This window comes from Gymnoscopelus microlampas, assembly GCF_963454915.1.
Source record: "Gymnoscopelus microlampas genome assembly, chromosome: 11".
NCBI lineage: Eukaryota > Metazoa > Chordata > Actinopteri > Myctophiformes > Myctophidae > Gymnoscopelus > Gymnoscopelus microlampas.
In genome coordinates this window covers 50,268,364-50,285,999 of record NC_139948.1, presented here as the reverse complement: position 1 = coordinate 50,285,999, position 17,636 = coordinate 50,268,364, and the positions used below count along the sequence as shown (strand labels likewise).

General features: G+C 42.1%; 2 protein-coding genes across 3 annotated transcripts in view; one reads left to right on the top strand and one right to left on the bottom strand.

Annotated features, from left to right (window-relative positions):
• Positions 1 to 17,636, top strand: part of LOC311054841 (testis-expressed protein 2-like) — a gene marked incomplete at its 5' end in the record, with an annotated part of 44,801 nt that overhangs the window by 25,372 nt on the left and 1,793 nt on the right. The window contains 3 exons of the mRNA XM_084070841.1: positions 1,432 to 1,554; positions 3,620 to 3,829; positions 4,464 to 4,584. Coding sequence (XP_083926967.1) covers positions 1,432 to 1,554; positions 3,620 to 3,829; positions 4,464 to 4,584 — 454 coding nt within the window. The remainder of the gene's footprint in view (positions 1 to 1,431; positions 1,555 to 3,619; positions 3,830 to 4,463; positions 4,585 to 17,636) is intronic.
• On the bottom strand, positions 6,374 to 12,020 carry LOC311055144 (uncharacterized protein). 2 transcript variants are annotated; one of them, XM_084071246.1, is made up of 8 exons: positions 11,948 to 12,020; positions 11,609 to 11,650; positions 10,854 to 10,938; positions 9,842 to 9,936; positions 9,132 to 9,203; positions 8,800 to 8,871; positions 7,412 to 7,483; positions 6,374 to 6,770 (listed from the first exon to the last, which is right to left on the bottom strand). In XM_084071246.1, exons 5-8 carry the CDS (start codon positions 9,136 to 9,138, stop codon positions 6,592 to 6,594), a joined length of 330 nt encoding a protein of 109 aa, XP_083927372.1. In that variant the 5' UTR covers positions 9,139 to 9,203; positions 9,842 to 9,936; positions 10,854 to 10,938; positions 11,609 to 11,650; positions 11,948 to 12,020; the 3' UTR covers positions 6,374 to 6,591. The 2 variants fall into 2 exon arrangements, with proteins under 2 accessions (XP_083927372.1, XP_083927371.1); XM_084071245.1 differs by having other exon boundaries at positions 8,800 to 9,203.

Here is a 17,636-nt window from a genome sequence, read left to right as displayed (position 1 = left end):
TTCTCTATGTCTTCCTTTTACTAAATCATCATCTCCTTCCTCTTCTTCTCTCTGGGGCTGCTTGCTTGCTGCTGTGGATTTGCTCCTGTTGGCTGCTGGGTGAGTTTGGGAACAGATGCCTATTGACACTGGAGAGCAGTGGTGTAAAGTAATTAAGTACATTTACTCAAGTACTGTACTTAAGTAAAATGTTGAGGTATACTTTTACTTTACTGGAGTATTTCCAATTGTCTATACTTTTACTTCTACTCCATTACATCTCAGAGGCAAATATTGTACTTTCACTCGATCCACTACAATTATTTGAAAACTTTAGTTACTAGTGACTTTGCAGATTTATATTATTATGTTATAAACATACATTAACCACTTAAACCCTATTTTATACCTATAGGCTATTTGAAAATAGCCGATCTACAAGCTCACAACGCGTCGCGATGCGACGCGTTGTGAGCTTGTAGATCTGCTATTTTCAAACATTTTAGTGCTTTTACTTTTTGTTCTTTAAGTACATTTTGATTCCAATACTTTTGTACTTTTACTCAAGTCAATTTTGAATTCTGGACTTTTACAGTACTTCTACATTGCAGTATTGAAACTTTTACTTAAGTAAAACATTTGAGTACTTTTTCAACCACTGCACTGGAGTAATAATCTTCCTTCCTTTATTATTCCACACTGTAGCTGCTGTTCCTTTCGTTGTGTAGCAATTTATCACGTTGCTATCACATTCATTTAAACCTTTATTTATTCTCGAAAAAGGGACATTGAGGTTCGCCCTCGTTTGCAGCGTCGTAGACTAGAGATACATCACAGTTCAAATATGATTTCAAGTACACATCCATAATAAAACAAAACCACCACTTCCCCCTGACGTACAACAAGTTCAAGAGATGTATTGTCACATGGATGTGCGAGCACATGCACTGTGAATAACTTAGACTGGGGTGCTCCATAATACACAATAAAACAATATAACATAAATAACAATACTTAACTATATTTTTCCATTTAGACCTGCGTCAAATTCTAAAAACGCCTTCTAAATCCTGACCTACGTTTTCTGAAAAACTTCAAATATTTATTCAACAAATGTATGTTGCTATATACTGTACATAGCAACCCCCAAAAGGGGTTCCCGTCCTGAAAGGTATAGTTACAAATAGGGGTTCCATAAATGGGTTAAAACCCCAAATCGGCATACAAGGCCGATAATACCATATAATAATAATACCACAGGGAAGGTGTTCATACTTGCGTGTGTGTGTGTGTGTGTGTGTGTGTGTGTGTGTGTGTGTGTGTGTGTGTGTGTGTGTGTGTGTGTGTGTGTGTGTGTGTGTGTGTGTGTGTGTGTGTGTGTGTGTGTGTGTGTGCGTGCGTGCGTGCGTGCGTGCGTGCGTGCGTGCGTGCGTGCGTGTGTGTGTCTCTCAGGCCCAGACCGCGGACCTACTGTCTAGCGGACAGTGATGAAGAGTCCTCCAGTGCCGGCTCGTCTGACGAAGAGGATCCACCAGAACTCTTTACCGACAAGCCTGTCATGCCGGGGGCCGAGGGGTGAGTGGTAGCCTGGAAACAGTGTTGATTTCGTCGACTATACTATGACGATAAATGTTACTACCTTTTTTCACTGACGAAAACAAAATAAAAACTAAGCTATGATGACTGAAACTAAGACTAAATATATTGACAATTTATTTCGTCAACAAATAAAAACTAGACTAAAATGTTAGTGAGGGATTAGTGGAGAAGAGATCCAGTAGAACTAAAAGACAAGTCATTTTATGCTTGGCTGCGCTCGGGTGGGTCTGAAAATGGGTCTGAAAATAGCAGATCTACAAGCTCACAACGTGTCGCGCTGCGACGCGTTGTGAGCTTGTAGATCGGCTATTTTCAGCACGCAAACCAAGTGTAAAATCAGCCATTACGACGCCATCAAGGCAAAATACATTTTAGTCTACTAAATCAACTGTAGATTTAGTAGACCAAAATCTTATGATGGTAAATGGTGCATTTATATAGCGCTTTTATCCGAAGCGCTTTACATTGATTGTGCCATTAACCCATTCACACACACATTCATACACCGATGGCGGAGGAAACCATGCAAGGCACCAACCTGCTCATCGGGAGCAAATGATATTTAGTCGACTAAAACTTGACAAAAACTAAAACATTTCAGATCCTACTCTCCTCCTCTTTTTCCATGTCTCTGATGCGTGATTATGAATCCCACCAACGTTATAGGATATAGACCCGCCTTACCTGTCTGATTGGCTCCCTGGCAGGCATAGTTTTACTGAGGTTAGGGTTAAGGTTATTTTTGGGCATAGTCTTACTGAGGTTAGGGTTAGGGTTAAGGTTAGGTTTAGGCATAGTCTTACTGAGGTTAGGGTTAGGGTTAAGGTTATTTTTGGGCATAGTCTTACTGAGGTTAGGGTTAAGGTTATTTTTGGGCATAGTCTTACTGAGGTTAGGGTTAGGGTTAAGGTTATTTTTGGGCATAGTCTTACTGAGGTTAGGGTTAGGGTTAAGGTTATTTTTGGGCATAGTCTTACTGAGGTTAGGGTTATGGTTAAGGTTAGGTTTAGGCATAGTCTTACTGAGGTTAGGGTTATGGTTAAGGTTAGGTTTAGGCATAGTCTTACTGAGGTTAGGGTTATGGTTAAGGTTAGGTTTAGGCATAGTCTTACTGAGGTTAGGGTTATGGTTAAGGTTAGGTTTAGGCATAGTCTTACTGAGGTTAGGGTTATGGTTAAGGTTAGGTTTAGGCATAGTCTTACTGAGGTTAGGGTTAAGGTTATTTTTGGGCATAGTCTTACTGAGGTTAGGGTTAAGGTTAGGTTTAGGCATAGTCTTACTGAGGTTAAGGTTAGGTTTAGGCATAGTCTTACTGAGGTTAGGGTTAAGGTTAGGTTTAGGCATAGTCTTACTGAGGTTAAGGTTAGGTTTAGGCATAGTCTTACTGAGGTTAAGGTTAGGTTTAGGCATAGTCTTACTGAGGTTAAGGTTAGGTTTAGGCATAGTCTTACTGAGGTTAGGGTTAAGGTTAGGTTTAGGCATAGTCTTACTGAGGTTATGGTTAAGGTTAGGTTCAGGCATAGTTGCATATCTCTGCTGTCCGGCAGCAACCAGCTAAATCCAAAATGTTCATTTTTCAGGAAATGACAAAAACGGAAAAAAAAGTGGATTTAGGAGGTTTTGTTCATCATTGATAACTAAGAACAGCTGAATGGACCTCCAAGCTCACAATGAGGTTGGAGGTCAAAAGGGGGTGGAGCCTGGAGTCAGCTAAACCAGCTAACTCCACCCCCCTATGGTGAACTTGGCTGGTTTAGCAGAAAGTTTGAAGTTCCGATTGATTTAGCTGGTTTCGTCAGAAGCACTTTTTAATACTTTTCATTGGTTCAATATTTTTTTAATCAACAAACAGACGTAAAGGGTGTTCAATGGCCCTGATTTATGGGAAAAAATGCAAAAGTGGAAAAATGGATTTAGCTGGTTCCTGCCGGACAGCAGCGATATACGATAACTGTTAATCACAGCGACTACTGGCCAATCACAGCGGGGTTTGCCTAGAACTGCGGTGGGATCCATAATAACGCCTCTCTGATCCCTCCAGCTATGTGGGGGGCCACAGGCCCAGCAAGATCATGCGCTTCGTGGACAAGATCGCCAAGTCCAAGTACTTCCAGAAGGCCACGGAGACGGAGTTCATCAAGAAGAAGATGGAGGAGGTGTCCAACACGCCCCTCCTCCTCACCGTGGAGGTCCAGGAGTGCCGCGGGACGCTGGCCGTCAACATCCCTCCTCCCCCTACTGACAGGATATGGTACTGTATGCTCCCTGCTAGAGGAGATTAACCAGTAGTGGAAGAAGTATACTTACATGTTTTACTGAAGTAAAAGTATCAAAACAGCAATCTAGAAATACTCTGTTACAAGTAAATAGTCTGGATTTAAAAATGTACTTGAGTAAAAGTATACAAGTATTGGCATCAACGTATATTTAAGTATAGGGCTGAAGGGGTTAATGTATGTTTTGAAATATTAATCAAAACCCACAAAGTAACTAGTGACTAAAGTTTTCAAGTTAATGGTATCGGAGTAGAAGTAACAGTATAGAAGATTTGACATACTCCATGAAAGTCAAAACACCTCAAAATTGTACTCAAGTACAGTACATGAGTAAATGTACTTAATTACTTTCCACCTCTGAGATGAACTAATGAACATTCTAAGTGTGTATGCATGTGTCTGTCTTCATACTGCAACACTGCCCCCTCTGCTGGTCATACACAGGCATGAAATAAAGTGGCCCATGAAGTGAAGTAGGATAAACATCATTATAAATAAAAGTGTTTGAGTGGTTAATCGTTGCTCTCTCTCTCTCTCTCTCTCTCTCTCTCTCTCTCTCTCTCTCTCTCTCTCTCTCTCTCTCTCTCTCTCGCTCTCGCTCTCTCTCAGGTATGGTTTCCGGAGCCCCCCTCACCTGGAGCTGAAAGCTCGACCCAAGCTAGGAGAGAGAGAGGTCACTTTAGCCCACATGACCGACTGGATCGAGAAGAAACTGGACCAGGAGTTCCAGGTACGATGCAATGATACTGGCAGGTATAATGCTGTACATACCCACTATAAGAAAGATCCAGGATTTCCATATACCCACTTATATAGTTTTGTGGCAGCAACTTTCATTCTGTCTGATTTTGTTTTGCCAAATACCAGGTAGATGAGTGGTTCTCTAAACATTTAATATGTATTTGACCTTTGGACCTGCCAGTTTAATCCATTAAAGAGATAGTTCACCCCCATCGATAAGTTTTCCTATCGATAAGTCACCCCATGGAGACTTCAATACATGGATATTTTTTGTTTTTGTCGCATTCCTAAGCCAATAAATAATAAAACATACATTAACCACTTTAGCAATATTTTATGCATAGGCTATTTGAAAATAGCAGATCTACAAGCTCACAACGCGTCGCATCGCGACGCGTTGAGAGCTTGTAGATCTGCTATTTTCAAACATTTTAGTACTTTTGGTGCTTTAAGTATATTTTGATGCCAATACTTGTGTACGTTTACTCAAGTAACATTTTGAACACAGGCCATTTACTTGTAATAGAGTATTTCTATAATGTGGTATTGCTACTTTTACTTGAATAAAAAAAATGGAAGTACTTTTTCCAGCACTGATAAACGGCCTTACTACACTAATGATATGGTTGTACTGGATAGTTGCCCTCGAGGCACACCTGCCGCACACTGCTGCAGCTTTCTGCTAGACGCTGGTTCATCCCTGCCTACTACCTCCTCCTGTGGAACATCCCACATAGCAAAAAAGACCTGGCAAAGTTATGGCCCGGATCATGCTGTTTGTCATGGCCCACTCGGAGCAATGGTCTATACCCCCTGGTCTGGCGCCAGATCGGTTTGCCAGAAGCTCTGACATACATGAACCGTATATGGGCCAGCTGTAAAGGGCCACACTGTGCTGACCCAGTGATGAGCCAGAACATAGCAAAAAAGACCTGGCAAAGTTATGGCCCGGATCATGCTCTTTGTCATGGCCCACTCGGAGCAATGGTCTATACCCCCTGGTCTGGCGCCAGATCGGTTTGCCAGAAGCTCAGACATACATGAACCGTGCATGGGCCAGCTGTAAAGGGCCACACTGTGCTGACCCAGTGATGAGCCAGAACAGTGTTTCCACTGCTGGCCCAAACATGGGTCGCCAGAACAGGGCCTGAACAGTGTTTCCACAGCTGGCCCAGACATGGGTCACCAGCACAGGGCCTGAATAGTGTTTCCACAGCTGGCCCAGACATGGTTGGCCAGCACAGGGCCAGAGCACTGTGTCCATACTTGGCCTAGGCATGGTTGGCCAGAACTAGCCCAGAACAATGTGTCCATAATTGGCCCAGATATGGGTCACCAGCATAGGGCCAGAACACTGTGCCCACAGCTGGCCCATACATTTGCCAGGACAGGGCCAGCTGTGGACATAATGTTCTGGCCCAAAGCTGGCAAAGTTATGGCCCGGATCATGCAGTTTGTCATGGCTCGCTCGGAGCAATGGTCTATACCCCCTGGTCTGGCGCCAGATCGGTTTGCCTGAAGCTCAGACATACATGAACCGTGCATGGGCCAGCTGTAAAGGGCCACACTGTGCTGACCCAGTGATGAGCCAGAACAGTGTTTCCACTATGGAAACAGGAGCACCTATGAAAAAAGTCAACTGTAGAAGTTAAGATGGGGTGTGACAAAGGTCTTATTTAGGGGGGGTTGTGCTTTAGTCAGGCTCTCTCCTTTAATCAAGCCATACTAAATGCCATACACAGGCTATAATTGACTAAGATAAAATAAAAACAAGCATAAAGTTTTCTGCTTTTTTATTATTAAACTGCAAACCATGTGAGGCAAATGCGTGTATGAACAATGCAGTCAACATTTGGAATATGTGAACAATGCAGTTAACAAGAAACTGTAAACTGAAAAAAAAAGTAGTGCTTTTTTGCTGAAGTGACGGTCCTCCCTCGCCAAAATTTAACTCACAGAATTTGACGTTCCGAGTCAACAAATCTCATCATGTCCATTATACATTTCCGATGTGACAACTGTGAGTCACAAAGAACTGTACCAGGAGACCCTCATCCACGTAGCTCGCACCTCCCTCAGAACCAAGGTTCACGCAGAGATGGCAGACCTCCTCCACGAGGCTGTTGTAGATGCTGTTCTGGCCATTGTCAGAACAGAACTGATGAGATCCGAGTCCTGAAATCAAAGCAAACATAAGAATGTTGTTCTTTAGTCAAGTGGCTTAATTATTGGTAAAATAGTAAATAAATAAAAACCTGTGTAAGAAAAGAGGGGGGAAAACGCAGCATCAAAGTAAATTTATTATTTAGGCTTGTATACCCAAGGGATGCGGTGACCTAGTGGTTAAGAGGGTCAGGCTTGTTACCGAGAGGTTCCCAGTTCGACTCCCCAACACGACACTAGGTATGAAAATCACCGGGTGATTAACAATCCTGCAGGGTCTGGCAAGAAATAAGTTACTGCAACTTAGTCCAAACCCTGGGTAAATAACGATTTCTTCCTCTTCCTCTTCCCAGGAGTATTTATTTGTCTATGTGAAAAGAACTTTGTATGTGCTTTATAAATAAAGCACTTAAAAACTTAAGCTAGTGATGGTACACCATATTATCAATATTGGCAGACATCTTAAGTAGTATATTAAAACACAATTCCTACATACTGTAGGCTATATGGGGGGGGGGTAAGTAATTTTTGGTGGTGCTACCTACTGAAAAGTTAAGTGGCACCAGTGAAAAAGTTACGTCTGGAGCCGTGACCCCATCCCAGAACTAACTGTATCTACGTAAACACACCATGTCTTTCTAGACAAGACTCACTCTGCATTGGAGCTCCTTCACATGCGCCTGTCTCTGTCTCTTCTGCCCCCACCTCCACCTGACGCTGAAGCCCTGAAATCAAAGCAATCATGAGAATGTTTCTTCAGTAATGTGTCTTAATTATCAGTGCAACGGTAAATAAAACCGCAGTAAGGAAAAATAAATCCATTTTGTTTAGAACAAGAATTTGGAACTAAAGATGAGATGTGGTCATGACCAAAAGCACAAGGTCACAGGTACAAGCATAGATATAAATACCTAGATGCCTCATCCGGCAATGGCCGATGGACATTCTCAGTAATTAGCATACATGGTCGGCATTTTTGTTTCTTGGAGAAACTGGCCAATCACCGCGGGTCTTTCCCGTCACATGACAGAATCTACGGTGCGCTTGATGTGCTGCAGCACCATGCCCTGAGTGCACTGAAGAAACAACCCCAGAAGTCCCTGGAAAAACAAGGCTTTGATTGGCCTGTAGTGTCGCCGCCCATTGTAAAACAATAATGGATACTTCCGTGTTACTTCCTTGTAGCCGTCAAGGAAAATCTCATAAGGAAGTGTCATACATCACGTGGTTGCGTCCATAGAGATGCGCCATGACACTTTCGGTGGCATAACATCTACCAGAAGTTCAGTGAATACATTGCAGTGGATGAGAGCCTTCTGGACAGCTCGTATCAAACATTATTTTCTGAACGAATGCAACCTTTGTGTTTTGTCATGAGCTCAAAGACTGGAGTCCTCATGCACGCGCAGTCATTATCATACCTTCAGTGTAGAGTAGGCTATTATTTTAGAACACACCCCTCTAATTCCTCTTATTCTGATCAATCTGATTTTCTCATTTTCGTTGCAAGTTCAATATATTTCGCCTTCACATCTGCACAACTTGATGTAAAATTGTTTCTAAAACAGCCTGTTTGAAACAATTTGTCTATAGCGCCGCTGATACTGTACAGTATCAATTAGACTATCTTAGATTTATTCAATCATTTGACATTATATCTTAAAAGCTATAGCCTAGTTTGACTATCGACCCAACACTAATACTGATGAGCTCAGCCACTTATCATTATTCTACTGATGCTCTGCGAAGAGATCAAACGTGACATGTTTAGCCTAGATGTTGGTCCGATCGTTAAAGTTGATATTTGAATTAAAACGTTACTTTGTTTAGCTGAACATAAGCTGGCATATATTGCAGCTGTTCTGCAAAAAGGAATGGTCAAAACTACCCAAAAATATGTGAGCCAAACTTGTGGAAACATATTCAAAAATACTTTTTTCAATAGGGCTGTAACATAAGAAAATGTAGGAAAAGTGAAGCATTCTGAATACTTTCCGGACTGACTGTACGTAAACACCCCATCTTTCTAGACAAGACTCACTCTGCATTGGAGCTGTTTGAGAACCCCCTGTCTCGGTCTCTTCTGCCCCCACCTCCACCTGACGCTGGAGACCTGAAATCAAAGCAAACATCAGAATGTTTCTTTAGTCATGGGGCTTGATTCTCGGTGCAACGGTAAAAAAATAAATAAATAAAATAAAATGCAGTAAGGAAAACTGGAGGGAAAAAAAAGAAAAAACAAATCCATATTGTTTAGAAGAAGAACTTGGAATTTAAGATAATTTAAGCTCAGTTATTAATGGCCAGACAAGACCCCTATTCCAGAATGAACTGTATCAATGTAAACACACCATCTTTCTAGACAAGACTCACTCTGCATTGGAGCTGTTTGAGAACCCCCTGTCTCGGCCTCTTCTGCCCCCACCTCCACCTGACGCTGGAGACCTGAAATCAAAGCAATCATGAGAATGTTTCTTTAGTAATGTGTCTTAATTCTCAGTGCAACGGTAAATAAAACAGTAAGGGAAAATAAATCAATTTTGTTTAGAACAAGAATTTGGAACTAAGGATGATGTGCTCTGTGCTGAAGTGTGGGTCATGACCAAAAGCATAAGGTCACAGGTACAAGCAGCCGAAATGAGTTCAGTCACCCGAAAGACTTGGAGTACTGCTACTGCTCACTTCTTTGTGTCATCATTTCCAATTTCACTTGTTTATCCTGTATGAGTCATCTCTGATTGGATAACATTGGTATCTGACCATAACATGCATGTTCTGTTTACTAAACACCTGGAGACAGGGAGACCCCTGTTACTGAACACTTCATAGTAATTATTGCCATCCGAATATAGATATGTTTATCTTTTAATAAACAAAATCACTTACTGCACAATTCTTTAAAAAATAGCAGTAGCTATAGAATAGCAGTGTTCCTTCATGATTGACTAAATTAGCTTCTCAATTCTATATTGTATGTCCCAGCAAAGTTGTTAGAAGCCAATTTAAGATAAGGGTTAGCATTAAACAACAAACAAAAAGGGTTTTGTGTGTGTGTCTTCCCCGAGTAGAACTGAAATTCTTACCAGTTGGATTTTGAGGTCGGGGCTATTTTGTAGCCGCTCCTCCAGGTTTTCTAGGGATTGGGTATCAGCTAATGGCAGCAGATTTGGTTCAACACCTATGAGAATGAGAAAAGCTTTATCACATCACAGGTTTGCAGGTGTAAAACAGTGGGTGTATTTCCATAAAGAAAGGGAAGAAGATGGAGCAAGGGGAAGAGAGAGAAGATACATTTTAAAAAACAACAATGCATCTACATATTTACACAAGAATAAAGTAACTTTATTCTTTTAAGCCTTAGTCAATTTAAGACATTTAATGAATAGAGTAACATCCTCGCCTTTATTCCAACAGTCGATTCATTTGTGGATTATACAGTGAGCTGCACGTTTTAATTTTTTTCCTCCTTTTTAAAAAGGCAGTGAGCTTGTAGATCGGCGGTAGTGACGTGGCGCATCTAGTGAAAGCCGGAATTACACAATTTACATGTAAATAGGAAGTAAACGAGGGGGGGGAATGGCGTTCGGCCACAGATGGGATTAAAGCACTTCTTTATTGAAAAATATGAACTAATACATTGCACAAATACTCTGGACACCTACTTAACATTTGGGGCAAGCACCTTATGTTTTGCATTTCTACATGTTTGGAGACATACAGCTCCAGGTTTTACCGGTGACATTTCAGGGCAAACTGGGGGTGTGGTCACTAAGACTCTCGTAGATACGAAAGTAAAAGTCAGATTTGATAAAATACATATACGATAGTCTTGATCTAAGGCTTTAGTGAAGCCACACTTTAGAGCGTTTGTCACCACGGTCCATATTTCAGTGACAGCATGCCTGTTGCTCACTCGCATCTAAACGCGGTGTGTGTGCGGTGCAGCGTAAATGAGTCACGCAGTCAAGTTAGATAAGTCCTGACAGATAGTCAAATACGTCTTTGATGATATATATGCCTTGTTTGAACGATTATTAGCACACCAAGGAAAAAGATAGCGCAGAGATGCAACAGAATCAACCAGATTGAACTTACTTGCTGTGAAAATAACAGCTGCTGATCAGACAGTAATGAACTTCTCCCATGCGCTGGAGTCATACAACCAATGACAATCACAGCCCTGCAAGGAAAGAAATGTTTGATTAACTAACAATACAGTATATTCAAACTCTAATTTTGTTTACAGTTGTCATATTACAATTCACCTTAAAATAAGTTATAAGTAGCTATATCATATCAGTGGTTCTCAAAGATTTCCATGTCAATTGTATTTGGCTTCAGATTTGAAAAGGTTGTGCGCCAAGGAACCCCACAAGAGAAGTGTATTTACACCTGGAGGAACCATCTCTAGAAACCCACTTTAAGAACCAACACATTAAATGTACAGTGGTTCTCAGGTGGGGTTCAGCAGGGACCCTCAAGATTCCAAATGGACCCTTACAGGCCTTTAACTCTGAGAGTACCAATTGAACCAAATGGACCCTTACATATCTGTAACTGTGAGTGTACACATGTAACCAAATGGACCCTTACATATCTGTAACTGTGTACACATGTAACCAAATGGACCCTTACATATCTGTAACTGTGAGTGTACAAATGGAACCAAATGGACCCGTACAGGTCTGTAACTCTTACAGATCTGTAAGGGTCCATTTGGTTCCATGTATACTGTCAGTTACAGACCTGTCAGGGTCCATTTGGTTACATGTGTACACTCACAGTGTACAAATGGAACCAAATGGACCCTTACGTGTCAGTAACTCAAGAGTGTACCAATGGAACCTTACCTTTGACTTGCTTATTAAAAGTCCCCCCTGGCCTACAAAGCCCTGCAATATAAGTAAAATAAATATAGATTATTGAGGCAACTTCATGATAAACAGTAGAAAAGGCCACACACCTATGTATTCTATATACAAAAGGCAAGATACTTTTGTTTTAATAGCATGTTGTCTTTTAAAACGTCCAAACAAACGGTTTGTGTTTACAAGGAAATACCTGTTACACTACAGGCTAACTAACCAACAGAATCTTACATTATGTGCAGCATATGTTGAGTCACAACGTTATATCTCAACCATTAATGTTCAGACGTGATCTAAATAATTATAAATGCATAAACATACCTCTTTTTGCTGTTCTGTGTTCTGTCGACGTCTCCCAAAGACAATCTCAGTCACAGCTGCTGCTGATTAGACCAGCTGAAATGGTTATCCCATGCGCTGGAGTCATGCAACCAATGAGAGCACAGGACACGGGGGTGTGTTCTGAGGGACGACCAATGAGCGCAGGTTTTATCGGTTGTCAGGGAAACCATCACGACCAATCACCGCAGGCTCTTGTCTCTCAGGCAATGGGAATAGAGTTGGAGGGTTTTCATTTTTTGGCATCAAAATATACTTCAGTACTCAAAGTAAAAGTACTCATTATGCACAATGTCCCATTTTACAAGTTATCATGTGTATAAAATCCTTTGGAAATAGCAGATCTACAAGCTCACAACGCGTCACAAAGCGATGTGTTGTGAGCTTGTAGATCACAGTGGTGTAAAGTTAATAAGTGTATTTACTCACTGTACTAAAGTAACATTTTTAGGTATTTTTTTTTTACTGGAGTATTTCCCATTCTCAATACTTTTACTTCTACTCCACTACAACTTAGAGACAAATAATGTACTTTTACTCCACTACAATTATTTGAAAACTTTATACTTAGTTACTTTGCAGATATAAATTATAATGAAAATAGCAGATCTACAAGCTCACAACGTGTTGCATTGGCGCCGTGTTGTGAGCTTGTAGATCTGCTATTTTCAAACATTTTAGTACTTTTACTATTGATACTTTAAGTATTTTGATGCCAATACTTTTGTACTTTTACTCAAGTAACAATTTGAACACAGGCCTTTTACTTATAACAGAGTAAAAGGCTCTGTCATGTCATTTAACTGGGTACCCCTGGAACCCCCTCAACCCAGTTTGAAGGGTCCTTGATGATCTGCCTTACTTTTTACTGCATGTAGAGACACATATTGGTGTGGTGGGTGATTTCGGTAGCTTTATTGTTTAATGATTCTTGTGAGTTGTTGTTTTTAACTTTTTTTGTGATGTGTTGAATGTGAGAACTGATTCAATACTGTTAAACTGTCCTTGTTATTAAAATCATTCAGACTCCTCAGGAGGAACATGCGCTTTTGGGTCTTATACTGACACTCAGCTTCAGGGAGAACCATGCATGTCCACAAGTGGTCAGAGAGCGCTTGTCACCTGCATATTTAAAGAATGACAGTCCATTGTTATTGCATGTGATTTTGTTTGTGTTTATGGAGAAGAGAATGTGGCAAGACACCCTGTGGGACCCCGGTATTTAAAACAATATTACAGGATGTCAAACCATTACATGCTGGAGTCTGTCTGAGTTACAGACCCATGTGGAAACCCCTCAAAGGAGGGTTTTGAGTTTTGATTTATTCATAGTTGACAGCCAATCAGGAGTCCAGTCCCACATGTGTGGGTTCTCAAAGCCTGTTATGGAACAGGTGTTCAAACTCTGAGTCATGTGTCATTTTTTACAGAGACAGCCGTGTTGCAGTGCCGTTTTGGAGTATAAGAATTACATATTTTCATAAGGACTTTGTTGCTTAGCTCATGTACAGCTGATGTTCAGGATACTGGCAAGTGCATGTGAGTATCAGTTCCACGTACAGTTCCATTGGAGAGTGTCTGCACTACTGTTTCTTCTTCAGGAGTGTTTGTCATCACTGCCATTCACTTTGCTGCATTATCCACGTTACATTCGTGGTGAACGGCTTTGTGCAATGGAGCGAGGTGGGCCACCTCCCACTCAACCCCGGCAAGACTAAGGAGATGCCGGTGGATCCCCGAAGAAGCAGGAAAGGTCCCACCAGTACCCAGCATCATCAAAGGAGAGTCGGTGGAGCTGGTGGACAGCTACAAATTCCTGGGCGTGCACCTAAACAGCTCGCTTGACTGGTCCGATGATGCCAATGCACTGCACAGCAGAAGAAAGAGCAAGCTCTTTTCACTCAGAAGGCTCAGAGGGTTTGGGGGGGCGGGCAGGATCGTGGGTGCCCCCCAGGAGGGGATGGAAGAGGTTGCCATGGTGCGAAGAGCAAAGACATCCACATCCAAAACACAGCCAAATCTGGCAAACAGATCTGGCCCAGATCTGGCTCACTTATGGCAAGCCGGTTCCGGCATGACAAAAAAACGGACCGTGCGAGGCACCGCGCTACGGGCGCTAAACTGTAGTCAAAATAAACTAAACTACGTCGCTACTCACATAAACAAAGGTTCTTATGCGTCCTTCAATGTCGGAAAGTGTCAGAACTCTTAGCACATCCCCATTGACTTTCAGTGGTAGTGTGCTGAGTTCCGACATGACATGGTAGTTCCGACATGGCATGGTTTGTTTTCTGCTCAAAATAGTCTATTTTACAGTGTGGGTGGGGTGCTGAGAGGTTACCCACGCCGGAGAATACACTTTCAAGGTCCACATGTCGAAGAGTCCTTGAGCAAGACTCTGAACCTTATTGCTCCTGGTACGCAGGTTGCTGCCTTGCAGCCTTTTTAATCCAAGGGACTTGGATAAAAAAGGTGCCATATAAATGCACCATTTACCATTTAGGATTCAACACATCCAAGCCAAAGAGACCCCATATATGGATATAGCTGACCTGTTTTGACATCACAGTGTGACTCAACCAGCTCAGCAGAAGGGTATACATGCCAAAACGCCCATGTGCAAGGGCTCATGTGCATGCACCCATGTGCGCGAGATCGCCCTTTAGGGCTTGTTAATTATAAGGCTAATCTGGGCCAAATAAGCCCATAAACACATGCAGGCCAGATAGAAGTAAGGCTAACCTGTGTGCCAGATACAAAAATGATAAATGAAATGAACCCAAAACACATGTGGTCCAGATACAAAAATGCATAACGTGGGCCAAATGAACCCAGAACACCTGTGGGCCAGATACAAAAATGCCCAATGTGGGCCAAATGAACCCAGAACACATGTGGGCCAGATACAAAAATGTCTAATGTGGGCCAAATGAACCCAAAACACCTGTGGACCAGATACAAAAATGCCCAATGTGGGCCAAATGAACACAAAATACATGTGGGCCAGATACAAAAATGCCTAACGTGGGCCAAATGAACCCAAAACACCTGTGGGCCAGATTGTAAAATGCCTAACGTGGGCCAAATGAACCCAAAACACCTGTGGGCCAGATACAAAAATGCCCAATGTGGGCCAAATGAACCCAGAACACATGTGGGCCAGATACAAAAATGTCTAATGTGGGCCAAATTAACCCAAAACACCTGTGGACCAGATACAAAAATGCCCAATGTGGGCCAAATGAACACAAAATACATGTGGGCCAGATACAAAAATGCCTAACGTGGGCCAAATGAACCCAAAACACCTGTGGGCCAGATTGTAAAATGCCTAACGTGGGCCAAATGAACCCAAAACACCTGTGGGCCAGATACAAAAATGCCCAATGTGGGCCAAATGAACCCAAAACACATGTGTGCCAGATACAAAAATGTCTAACGTGGGCCAAATTAACCCAAAACACCTGTGGGCCAGATACAAAAATGCCCAATGTGGGCCAAATGAACCCAGAACACCTGTGGGCCAGATACAAAAATGTCTAATGTGGGCCAAATGAACCCAAAACACCTGTGGACCAGATACAAAAATGCCCAATGTGGGCCAAATGAACACAAAATACATGTGGGCCAGATACAAAAATGCCTAACGTGGGCCAAATGAACCTAAAACACCTGTGGGCCAGATTGTAAAATGCCTAACGTGGGCCAAATGAACCCAAAACACCTGTGGGCCAGATACAAAAATGCCCAATGTGGGCCAAATGAACCCAAAACACCTGTGGGCCAGATACAAAAATGCCTAATGTGGGCCAAATGAACCCAATCTATACTCGGCCCATATGCGGCTTGCCATCATGTAACCGGTGCCATCATTGCCAGACCTGGCTCACATCCGGTCCACATACCACTTGCCGGAGTGATATTCTGCCGGAGGTCTGCCAGACTGCCGGAACGAAAACGGCATTTGGGCCAGACCAGTCTGCATAGGTTTTGCTATGTGGGATATTATTATCAGTGGTGGAAAAAAGTACTCAAATCTTTTACTTAAGTAAAAGTACCAATACTGCACTGTAGGAATACTCTGTTAGGGCGCGGTCACACCAAAACATGGTCGGCCGCTGTTAAACGCAGGTTGTGCGCGGCCACAGTTTTCCCACCTGTCACTCACTCTCAGGACCCTCCCATGCAACAGCTACAACCAGTTACTCTATCGCTATAGCAACATGTCGCTTCCTGAGTCTTGGGACGGTCCGCCTTCCACTCGCCCGATTGGACAGAGGAGGAAAAGCAGCATAGAGCGCATAAACGCAAGATGTGCGAGACAAGCGGAAAGATGCGCTCTTGCTTGAATCCACGCGTTTACATTGACAAAGCATTGCCATTGGCAGATTCCGCCCCAGAGGTAAAATAAAAGTGCGGTGGGACCGCGCCCTTAGAAGTAAAAGTCCGGAATTCAAGATTGACTTGAGTAAAAGTACAAAAGTATTGTTATCAAAATGTACTTAAAGCACCAAAAGTAAAAGTACCCATTATGCAAAATGTCCCATTTCAAGTGTCCTAAATGTATACAAATCTTTTGAAAATAGCAAGATCTACAAGCTCACAATGCATTGCCTCGCGACACATTGTGGACATATATATATAGAGCTTAAGTAGTTAATATATGTTTAGTAATACAAATCTACAGTAAATCTAAAAAGTATCTAGTAACTAAAGTTTTCAAATAATCGTAGTGGAGTAAAAGTACAATATTTGCCTCTGAGATGTAGTGGAGTAGAAGTAAAAGTATAGACAATTGTAAATACTCCAGTAAAGTAAAAAATACCTCATAATTGTACTTAAGTACAGTACTTCAGTAAATGTACTTAGTTACTTTACACCACTGTTCATCCCTGCCTCCTACCTCCTCCTGTGGGATCTTATTATTATCTCTACCCCGACCTCCTCCTCCAGTAAAGTACAGGGCTCTGCCATGTTTCTGTGTTTGCTGTCAAGTGGTGCAGTGAGTGTTTATACTTCTGGCTCCCCCGCAGAAATACCAAAGCTCAGACACTTTAGGCCAATGTGAACAGAAAACCTTGGTGGTTTACCAGATATAACAATGAAAAGGCAGGGCTTTGGATGACTATAAGAACAAGCTCTGTTTGTTTTGCTCTCCACATCTGTAATTCTCATAGATATATAATCTCGTGGCTGTTATATCTGATGGTGTAACTACTGTTTATCAGAGCAAATTCAGAGGCCATTCATCACTTACTGTACTTACTGTACTCGTGTGTTATGTCACTGTTCCTCAACATCAGGTCCGGGGACCACCAGGGAGCCAAACGGACCCTTTGTGGGTCTGTAGTCCCTCAGAGTTACAAACCCTTATGGGTCTCCAATTCTCTTAAATGATCAGAAATGAACCAGGGAAGCATCATTTTAGTGTAATTTTAGATTTCAGCGGCGGAGCATTTTTTGAAAGAAAGCGTAAACGTTTGAGAACTACTGATTTAGAACAGTGGTTCTCTTCTCACATTTTCATGTCAAGGACCCCTAAATTATGTACCCCTAATTATGTATTTGGCCGCGAACCCCCATCTGAAAATGTTTTGTGCCAGGGACCCCATGAAGCAAAGATTGTAGTTAAAAATGTTCAATGTTCGCTTAAAAAAAATAATTAAAAAAA

Excerpts from the sequence above, each read along its gene's own strand:
- LOC311055144 (XM_084071245.1), bottom strand. The coding sequence starts at position 8,890 with ATGTTTGCTTTGATTTCAGGTCTCCAGCGTCAGGTGGAGGTGGGGGCA. Across the intron at positions 7,484-8,799 it reads TCAAACAGCTCCAATGCAGA|GGCTTCAGCGTCAGGTGGAG; the intron begins GTGAGTCTTGTC and ends CTTTGATTTCAG. Across the intron at positions 6,771-7,411 it reads TGAAGGAGCTCCAATGCAGA|GACTCGGATCTCATCAGTTC; the intron begins GTGAGTCTTGTC and ends CTTTGATTTCAG.